Source organism: Lygodium microphyllum, chromosome 11, assembly GCF_053477565.2.
Source record: "Lygodium microphyllum isolate KBCC chromosome 11, Lygodium_microphyllum_v1.1.10, whole genome shotgun sequence".
NCBI classification, from domain to species: Eukaryota; Viridiplantae; Streptophyta; class Polypodiopsida; order Schizaeales; family Lygodiaceae; genus Lygodium; species Lygodium microphyllum.
Window position 1 is genome coordinate 44,347,317 of NC_141145.1, and position 11,233 is coordinate 44,358,549.

Here is an 11,233-nt window from a genome sequence, read left to right on the forward strand (position 1 = left end):
TCCTTCCTCTGCGCTTGATATCTCCGCATCGCCTATTGATTCTCTCTCCTTGTCTTCCGCTTTTCTATTCAAAACTTTCCTGCCTTCTTCCTTATGATATAAGCTTTACAATACCTTATATTCGATTTTCTCCTACATGATCATGTTCCTATGCATCAAGCATTCTGCACTCGCACTCCCAATAACGAAGGCGTATGGATGCTCGCGATGGTCATGCGATGGTGACCGTCTTTTCCACAAGACAAAATTGACGAGCAATCTAAGCTTACTAAACCCACTTTATTCCTTATGTTTTTATGCTTATAACACAAGAACAATAATCTAAGACAGAACAAATACATAATCATTTCTAACGGTATTTGATGGATACATTACGTGGTTCTATAAGCATATATATTGAGATTCTATAAGTCGATAATTCCCAAACGTTGGTATATATATTGAGATTCTATAAGTCGATACTTCCCAAACATTGGTATATTATGGATATACATAATACGCGGTTCTAGAAATATATATATAGAGATTCTATAAGTCGATACTTACATAACGGCGAGGGATTATTACAATACGTAGGGACTATAAAGTCCTGTGTACAGAAAAGTACGGAGCTCTTGCAACGCAGGGTTCCTCCTGCTGAACCGCCTTACGCGCAAAATTGAGCAAACTCGTAAAAAGGATTTTCTGTGATGACTGTATCAGTTAGTTAACGTTCACGTCGATGACCTTGGGGCTAGGGGGAGGGATCTTTGGCACAGTCACGGTGAGTACGCCATCTTGAAAGTTAGCCGAGATCTTCTCGACGTCTGCGTTGCTTGGAAGCGTAAACTTCCTCATAAATTTCATAGGCCTGCGCTCAATTGACAAATACTTCACATCTTTCTCCTTCTCCTTCTTCCGCTCTCCTGTCAGCACCAGTACGTTCCCGTTTTCGACAGTAACCTGAAGAATGGCAAACACACAGGTCATTTTTACATACCTAGGTTCTCTAATACATGGACTCCTGACAAAAAATTTTCTCGGGATGGCGTCTGGGTGACATATTCGCATGAAGATCAAAATGACAACGAATGTCTAACCACCCGTTGAACCTAAGACATTCTCGAAGGAAAAAGAATGACAAAGATGAATTGGTTAGTACCTAGAAAGAAAGTTTGTCAAAGAACATTCAGTAGTAAGTACTACCTTAACCAGAAAGACTTATACAATCTATTACACCAGAAAATTTGTAACAATCTGTTGCATCTACGCCAAGGTCCTGAATATAGAAATGACAACGTCGATACAAATAGTAATCCAGATATTTAATGATCTAGTGCACATATAAAACAGATTCTGACGAAAAAGATCGAAGTAGGGGTAACGAAACTAGAAAACATTCATCTCTGCACTACAGAAATTCTGATTGAATGATGGTAAAAGCGAGAAGGCTGTATACCTTAACATCAGAAGGCTTTACACCGGGCATGTCCGCGATGAAGATATACGCATCAGGAGACTCCTTAACATCCACGGCAGTGCTGGCCATGGCGTTGCGATCACGGAGGTAAGCCTTTTTGGCAGGGATTGGAGACGTGGGAGGCTCCTCTTCATCTCCACAGAGATGGTGAAGGAGATGGACAATATCAGGGTCACGGTTGAGCAATAAATCCATTTCAGTCAGAGCTCACGGAAGAAGACAAGATGCGTGATGCCTTGAAATGCAGTCGATCAAGGAGAGAGATGGCTCAGGTGCACTGGATTTCAAGCATTGTCTGGCACATTATTATTAGAAAGATTGAAACAGCATGTCTTCCAGACGCTCCTGATCCGGCACGTTCTGGGACAAGTCAAATGGAAGACACGTAAGCTCGTGCACACAATTCTTTCGACTCTCTGAAGTTGTAGATATTTAATGTTCTTAACATTGTTGTCTTTTTCGTGTCTAAGGGGCGCTCAAATCTTTTCGTTTCGAAGCAAGTGTTAAAGATGTATTGAGAGCTCGTAGAAAAGTTGCACCTTGTGAGAGTTTGTAAGAGGGGGTCTCTCTCTTAGCCTGTTTGCATCTAACGTCGCTCCTCTTGCACATTCACACGGGCAAACGAAGCTCCTCTTTCTCAGGACTCCAACGTTCCCTCCCAAGGCAAAGTTGTAAGGAGAAAGCATAGTTCTCATATTCCTTGCTAACGTGACAATTGAACCATGTGCAAAGATCCCCAAATGCTTTTGGAGCAGGGTAGCATCCTTGATCAATTAGAGCTAGGCCACGTCCAAGTCAATTTGACTTGGGAGAGCCCATATAATCTAGTTGAACTACGTGTGGCATAGGCACTCCAAAAAGTTTGCAACTTGGTGAGGTCAACTTGGTACCCTTCAAAATGGAGAGTGACTAAATTTGCTTTTTTCTTGATTTCGAACAATAGAGTTGCTACTTCAACTTCTCGATCCTCCTCATTATCTGAGCTTGTATCTCTTTTGCCTTGAATCTTCTATAGTTCAACAACATTAGTTTCTACTTGGCACATAACATCTATCATAAAACCAAATAATGGATCCAATATTTAAGTATCAAAGATACCTCTATTTCTACAAACCCATATGTTCCATAAAAATAAAACCCTTAACCAATTCCATATTGGGGCGAGACCCCATTTATTTCCCCTAGTAAAAGTATAGTGAAATAAACTAGAATCGTAGTATGCTAAGATCATTTCTTGTAGCAAAGAAAGAACATTAGTATTGTGAATACGATTCATAAACAGGTGAGGCATAATTTCTACATGAGACTTATATCTTGGACACATTACATGCCCTATTCCAATCTTTAATGTTCTCATAGAGCTTTGAGTGTTATAAATCACATTAAGCTTGACGTATTAGCCTAAATTACATGATTTCATAGGTTGTGGAAATGACAGTTTCCTTAGTCTTGGTTGCAATTGATGTGCCATCTTTTATTAAATTTGCTACAAAGGATAATGTTGCTTTTTCACAATCAAGGAGAGGGAGTAGATGGTTGTTATCATCTAGCCAAACCCTTCTATGATTCAATATGTCATTAATGTTGATAGTAGCTAAGAGATGGGGACCTCACAACTAAGTCTTTTTTTTGTTAGCTTAATGTCATCCTGATTTACGTTAAATGCGGTCTCCTTAGCTACTCTACATCAAGCTAATTCTTTGAGTTCAGGTCTTGAAGTTGAACTAAACCGAGCCTTTAACACTCTAAGGGAGAGTGAGATTTGGGTGTGGGGATAGGGCTTGTAGGTATTTATGATCGAACTAGACTTCCCATATTCCTTTAACTAATGATCTGTTCGCTAATGAGAGCAATTTTTTGCTTGAACTTGGATAGGGCTTATTTGTATTGTAAGTGGATCCAATTTCCTTCTCTTTTTGCATCCTTATATTTGCAAGGATTTAGCGGCTACTAGCATGTTCAGATCAAGAAATCCTAGTCCTCCGAATGTTTTAATTGTGGTGCATTCAACCCAAGTTTCTTTTGGCACATTGAACTTATCCCCATCCCACTTGACAACAAGTTCCTCGCAAGATGCCCTAATTATTTAATACTAGGATTGGTTGCTAAGAAATGTATTGGGTATGGAATGATTATGTGTTTGAGTACAAGGTTCCTTCTACTCAGGTTCAATTCCATTCCTTTACAATAATGCAACTTTTCTTCATTTTATATAGTACATAGTCCACCTCTATTTGAATGTAATATGAAATCCCATGGGTATTCCAAGTAGCCTAAACAATTTTCCTTGTTCTATTTGAAAGGGAGAAGGGAGCGATGGATCGAAGGTTGGACTCGAGAGCTATGGCGGGAGAGCAAGAGCAAGAAAGGGAGAGACTAGAAATGGGGACTCCAACCCCAACACTAAAGTGTCAGGGGGCCTTCCTTTATTAGTTAGGGTTTGTAAAGAATGGGCGCCCGACAACCGGGCAAGGCATCAGGCACATAGGCCTTTATCCCCAACAACCTCCCACTTAAAGGCAAATGTGCCCAAGTGAGGAGAGAGAAAAAAAAGAAAACAGTATAACATGTACATAAATACAATCAGGACAAACCCGACAATAGGACGAGGAAACTCATCCTATGCCCATCCTCCTAAAGAAGGCTAGAAATCCTGTTGAGATCTCAACACATAGAGTACTCCCAGCACTGCTGTCATCATAGGCAAAGGACACCATAATGGTGACTACATCTGAGGTCTTTAAACCAGGCAAGAGCAGAGTAAACAAGACATCCTGCTCGCTGAGAGAACACCCAGGAAACATGCCAGAGACAGTCAAGACCATAAAGGTCAACATCGTGCAAAGGCACGGAAACAAGCCCTGCGTAACCATCAAAGCTGCAAATGGGCATAACCTCATAGTAGCTATATAAGGCAGGTCCCAAGAAATGGCCAAAGGCATAGGAAAACTAGGGTTACGCATACACATCAACACCCTCCTGCACGACAATGCATAGAAGCCATAAGGCAGTGGACACAAGTCTAGTAGTAGCAGAAGACACCGTCGAGTAGCGTACATGTAGAGCCAACCAAGTCTAGAAAGGCCTGGAAAACAACCAAGGTGGGGTGCTGCACACCAACTGTAGGTAATAAACTGCCACATCCAAGTCATAGCCCTCAATAGGAATGCATAAACTTGTAGGAGCACAACTGCAGCATAGCCAACTATAGGCAATTGATCAAGAAAGCATAAGCTCCCACTAGCAAATAAGTCAGAATACAACCGAACAATGAGCCAAGACATGCTCGTTGTTCGGAATACAACCGAACAATGAGCCAAGACATGCCATCATCCGTACTCATGTCTGACATAGCCAACTGCGTCAAGAGAGCATACCCCCAAAAGGCATAAACTGGCATGCATGACATGTCTCACGGGGCCCTCGAAGAACTGCCATATGCATAACCAAATGAGCAAAGGCTCAAGCCATAGGCAAGAGGCATAGCACTATCACTGACAAAAGGTCGGCAAGACCGTAATTGGATCCAAGGCATTATCCAAATCAAATCAGCCCACATAGGTAAACTCTGCATAAAGGCAATAGCATCGAACACATAATAAGTATCCAAGCATGAACATGACCCTCTTAAACCGGCAACATAGCCAAAGGACTGCCATAGGCACTAAAAAGAGAGGGTAGAGCACATAGGCGTCCCCAAAGTCAATAGACAATGCATGGGCGATGTCCAAATATCCTGCCAAGTGCCAAAGGCATACAAGCATCCATATGTCAAAGACAAAAAGAGCATAGACCGAGGGCGGAAGCCCATGGTCTCAACATCCAAGCTCATTTGCATCCAAACCATAAGGCTCATAAAATCAATCTGCAATCCAAAGCCAATGTGCCAGGACAAAGCTCCCACTGGACAGGCAAAGGCGGATGCCAAGAGAGCAATTGCAGTACATCCAAAACACCCAAAGGTCCAAATCCAGATAGGCATAAACCCAGAGCATATCCAAGGTCCTAATGGCACAATCCAAAAGGCATCCGGAATCCCTAAGTGTGTAATGTCATCAAGCTCCATAACAGCTGGGCAAATCAGACATGAAGCTAAGCACCCATCATAGTGCAACCAAGTACATAGCATCCATCGCAGACAATACATCCTACCAAGAGGATAACCCATAATCGACCAAGGGCATAGGGCATAAGTTGTCTTAAACGAACACCTGTTGTTGCAACCATGACGAGAAATGTCACGAAGGCAGAGCTCCAATGTCGGCCCAAAGCATGAAGGAGACATGATCAACCATGGAGCATAAAGCGGAAGCATAGACCACATAAGCATCTTCAATCTCATAACAACTTGTAATAGCATTTAACCACAGCCAAATTCATAAATGCCAAGCTCGATTTCAGTCCCAATCCATCCCCAAAATCATATCCAAGTAATGCATATACATCCCCATAGTGTCGAGCATCAGTAGGCATGAACATACAGCTCATAACCATAATCCATGACCGTGAAGCATCCAAGAGGCAAGTGCTGCCCTATTTCCAGCCTGTGAATAGTGAAAATCTAAGCAAACAATGGCTCAATCCAGCTCCAAAAGCCTATCCAAACAATGGCACATCATCCCCAACCATATAGGCATTTACCGAGCACAAAAGGGCATCATCGGACCATCACCACTGACCATAGGCATGAGAAGCAAGGGGCTTCCCTGTATTACAACATGTAGACCTGTGATTTCTTAGCCTATCTGAGAATGTGGAGCTCAAAGCTCAAAGGCTAAGTGCCATAGATTAGTACCAAATGGCATAGAGCAAGGCCAAGGTGGTTATTGAGTGCCCAATGAGCTCCAATAGGAAGTGGGAGCTGGAGGAAGAGGAATGCCACATTTGTAAAGTGTTTCCACAGCAGGGCGCAACCTGCGTGATCTCTGAACAGGCCTGGACTACCACGTGTGCTGGGGAAGACGAATGGGGAGGGTAGGTAGGCACTAGTAGTGCTCCAAGAAGCCTTGAGTGGGCTCAAACCACATGGAGCACAAGGGGGAACTACTGACGGCGGGCTGCCCAAGGAAGTTGAATCTATCGTCCTTCAGCTGCTAGATTTTAGCGCAATTTGTATGGGGTCATGCTGACTGGGAGGAGACAATCGAGGGCCAATGAGGGCCAATGAAGATGAAAAGCCCAATGCAAGGGCTCACAAAGCTCAATGAAGCCTAGTGAAGAAGGGGCTTCAAAACTCCAAGTAGAAGTTCATCAATGGCTATCCTTATTCCCTGCTGTCCACTGTTTGACCTATAAATTGAAGTTTGGGTTGAAAGAGAGGCTCTGGGCTGAGCTCACAAGAGCCCAAACAAGCCCTGAGGCATGGCCAACAAGTCCGAGAACAACCGGGGAGAGTGGGAGGAACAAGTCATACCTTGAAGCTTTGAGCTATGGCTGCCATGAGGACTGCATGTTGTAGGTATTCATTTGAAAGCTAAAGTAATGTGAGTCGAGGTTGAGCTCCACGGGATTGGAGAGCCAAGCTCTGATACCAATTGAAAGGGAGCGACGGATCGAAGGTTGGACTCGAGAGCTATGGCGGGAGAGCAAGAGCAAGAAAGGGAGGGACTAGAAATGGGAACTCCAACCTGAACACTAAAGTGTCAGGGGGCCTTCCTTTATTAGTTAGGGTTTGTAAAGAATGGGCGCCCGACAACCGGGCAAGGCATCAGGCACAGAGGCCTTTATCCCCAACACTATTTGATTACATCCTACCCTTAGCATCGACCTAAATGGGTTGTGTTTGAAAGCATTGATAACTAAGCCTCATGCTTTGCAAAACGTCCATTAGGGCTAGGTAGTTCCAAACACATGATCATTGTGAATAGGACCATCTTTGGTATCTACTCGTTATCTACAAACTAGTTAAGGACAATGCCCTTATTATTAGATTACATGATTCCTTTTATGTTAGAGTTATCAATTTCTTCCTAGATCCATCTTATTGCATCTACAATAATGGCAAGCAATAAAGAGGCTAATGTGCATCCTTGTCTAATTGACCTCCTAAGGAAAAATGAATTAGTAATATCCCCATACACCACAATTCTAATTGATGCATTACCACAGAGAGTGATGCCATACTTAATAAACTTCTTACCTAATCCCATGTCATGGAGAGATTGGAGAAAAAAATCCCATTTAAGCATGGCATATGCTTTGTCAAAGTCAATTTCAAGTAGTACAAAGTCTTGATTAGGTTCTTGTGCATGTTCTATTCCTTTCCATAATGTAATTATTAAATCCAAAATATATCCAACCTTGATTAATCATTTTGTTTTTTCCTAACCCATGTATCAAGGTGTTGTTGAGGGTAAATGCACCTATGCCTGCGTCGCTTGTATTTAGTTCACACACCGTGAGTGCACACATGCACATTGTAGGTGGTGGGCACCCATCACTGTCACTTTATTCTTTATTCTTTTAGTAACTATTGAATAAGGAAGGCCGGTCACATACAATGACTATTGGAGTTCCCACATATGGTGTCTCTCTCTTTTGCTCTCTTGCTCTATCTACCATAGCTCTTACTTTGCTTTTGCTTCCCCTTGTGTGCTTCCACTTGTGCTCTACCTTTCAACTGGTATTAGATCTAACCATTCAAGGAGCTTCTTCATTCTTTTCTTTAGCATGTATTCAAAGCTTTAGCTCAAGGTTTCGTGGGAACCATTGCTTCTTCCTCTTTAGATATGCATTGAGTCTTTTCTTCTTCTGGCTTATTCTAGCTTGATTCGGGCTTATCAAGGGGCTTTCCAGGGCTTGGTTGAGCATGGTTGAGTGCTTATTGAGCTAAGGAGTATCCATTATATCCATTTTGAGTGGATATAGAGCATGTTGCAAAAGTCGTGGATAGCTATGGTAGCTTGATAGCACTTTTGTATTTTGGCCATAACTTTTACACATGACATCCAATTCATGTGTTCTACAACTAGAAACAAAGAGGGCCATAAGAGATACATATTTGAGAACTCATAGAGTTGATTTTGTATAGTTTTTAGTTCTTTGTTTTAGAAAGAATAGGATAGTACCGGTTTGGACAACTTAAATAAATTTCATAATGCATGTTTGATGCTTTGGAATGTGATTTTGGTGTTCTTATGATATAGTTATGCTTTGGGATGCTATTTGGATTTTCTAGAGCTTAATTAGCTCAGTTTTGCAAATGTTTATTACTGTCATAATAGTTTGGATAGAAAGCCTACAACATTAACTTCATGCTTTGAATGCCTATTGTGCCTACATGGTATTTTGGGTATACTACATGTCTATGGTGATGTCTAGTATTGGTATATGAGCTTGGATATGGTTATGACATACTTTGGCACTAGCTACATTTGATGTATTTTGGATTTGGTCAGTTCCTTTGAGCTTTTATGCTTACTCACTTATAGGTATTGAAGCTTTATTTGATACTCATACTCTTAGATGTATTTGTGATGTGCTTGGGCTTCTCGGATGCTTTGATGGATATATCTTGAGCTTTGCTTGCTCACTTTATATTCAAGATTTTCTTCTAGGGGGAGACACTTGCACTCACTTAGTAGAGCTTAGTTCTTTGAGATAGTGGGACTCTTAGTTCAAGTATACGCTTTCTTATATCCTATTAGATATAGTTACCTCTACTTCTGGGGTGATTTGATTTTGTATGCAAGTTTGGATACCAACACTCATATCTGGCAATAGTTTGTTAGTGATGTATATGCTTATGGAATGTATGGCTTACTGATAGTTTGAGTTTGTGTGACAATCTTTGGTAGCAGTGGTCTATGCTTAGTGACTACTAGTTGCATTCTTTGTATCCTAGTTGCTACTCAAATATCCCTGGTAGCAGAAGCTTACTTTCCTAGATATTTACCCATAGTTGGATTGATATATACTACTATCTTTATTTCAGCATTGCTATAATTATAGTTTTTGGCATTCTTTTGGAGAGTAGACATTGTACTTTGATAGTGTATTACTTGCAATAGGTGGACAACTCTATACTTTGGTATTCCCTCCTCTTTTACCCTTACTTTGTTTTTAGGGACTAATTTGCAAAGAAGCCGGTTAGGACTTTGAAAACCAAGAGTGTAAAGCTTGAAGGCATTGGTCAAGATATTAGGGAGATGACCGGGATGAGCTATTCAAATTCACTCTTATATTGCCATTGTCAAAACATGTTTACTTCAATGTTGTGGCATCTAAGGATAATATTTGGTAGTTATGGAAAAAGATATGCAATCTTTATAACAAGCAAAGTCTGTTTCATAGATGTATTGGTTAAAATAGCTCATGGATCTTTGCATGAAGGAAGGAACTAGTATGTTTGCGTATTTGAATGAATTTCATTCTATTTTGAGCAAGTTGACTTTGCAGGACATTGAGTTCAAGGATAATCTCTCTCCTTTGTTCTTGCTATGTGATACTTCCCAAGTCAATTTTTGCACTGCCATGTGTGCTAATATACTTAAGGATGGTTTAAAACTCCTAGATGTTGAGGGTTCCTTATTCACAAAGGAGATAAATAGAAAGAATGTGGATTTATCCCATACTTCTCATACATTGAATATTAGGAGTAAACATGATGATAAGAGGGGTAATGACTGTTTTGGTAGAGACTCATAGACGTTGATCCGGGTTTTTTACAACCCGGATTATTACCACAAAATTTGGCCAAAGCCCCTATCAAGAGCTTACCATATCACTTTGGGTTTACTCTTCAACCACTAGGTATGCTACATTGCTTCTCGATTACGATAACTCTAGCAAATGGGGGGAACAAGTTCTTAGGAGGCATGTCAATGTAAAGGGTAAAAGGGACGGTTATCTTAGTGAAGATGAAAATGGATTACACCTAGGAGTTGAGTGAATGCATAGATTTTTCAAAGGACTAGCCTCCAACTACACATGGGCCCCGTCTGCATCACTAAGATTTGGAATCTATCACCATCATTAGAGGACGCCTCACCCTTGCACACAAGTCAATATCCACATCATGGTGTCATTTGGATCTTGCACAAAAGCTTACAAGCATGGACCCCTTTTGTCACATGCTTATATGTATTTATATACATATGGGGGACTAAAGTCAAAGCAGCTTTTAGAAGCCGTTTTTTATAATCTCAATAACTCCCAAGAAAAAGCGAATTTCAAGAAAATTCACGCGTGGCCCGATTAGTTTCGACCTGGTCTACAAAGTTGCAGAAGAAAATTTTTTCAAATTCGTCACGGATTTGAAGTTACAAAGGCGCAGACTGCTGGCTACATGCAATTTTCTTCTCTCTTTCACCACACCAACTTTTCACTCTATCCTTCTTGTAAATATATTATAATAATGTGCTTTGGGCACCCACCTCTTGTAATATAGCTCCATTTCTCTATGTTGTCTACCACCACCCTTGGCTTCTTGCATGATGACCAAGGTGGAGACTTGTCCCATTCACTATGCTCCATATTTTCAAAGATGCCATACATCATCTAGGATTATGTTAATCAAGAAGATTAGCTTAATCTAATCCCTCATGGAGGCTATATAAAGAGCCCATGGAGAATGAAGAAAGAGGGAGAGGACAATGACAAGTCCATGAGAGCATTCTAGAATACCCTCATCTCTTTGAGGGAAGCTATGAGTGAGTTCTTTTATTATGTAGCATAAGGCAAGCTTCTTCTACCTCTTCTCCTCTTGTCTCCCTCTCCTCTCATCTCTCTCTCTTATATTCCAATATGGTGTCTACTACATATATTCTCTCTTGT

At 41.1% G+C, this 11,233-nt stretch overlaps 1 protein-coding gene across 1 annotated transcript; it reads right to left on the reverse strand.

The window, feature by feature from the left end:
- Positions 1-363: 363 nt before the first annotated feature.
- LOC148028766 (17.1 kDa class II heat shock protein-like) lies at positions 364-1,816 on the reverse strand. The gene is made up of 2 exons (XM_087688613.1): positions 1,439-1,816; positions 364-942 (listed from the first exon to the last, which is right to left on the reverse strand). Exons 1-2 carry the CDS (start codon positions 1,652-1,654, stop codon positions 703-705), a joined length of 456 nt encoding a protein of 151 aa, XP_087544739.1. The 5' UTR covers positions 1,655-1,816; the 3' UTR covers positions 364-702.
- Between the last annotated feature and the right edge of the window lie 9,417 nt (positions 1,817-11,233).

What these genes read in the sequence shown, in the direction of transcription:
- LOC148028766 (XM_087688613.1), bottom strand. Translation starts at nt 1,654, where the DNA reads ATGGATTTATTGCTCAACCGTGACCCTGATATTGTCCATCTCCTTCAC. An exon ending in TAAAGCCTTCTGATGTTAAG is followed by an intron (nt 943 to 1,438) that starts GTATACAGCCTT and finishes GCCATTCTTCAG; the next exon opens with GTTACTGTCGAAAACGGGAA.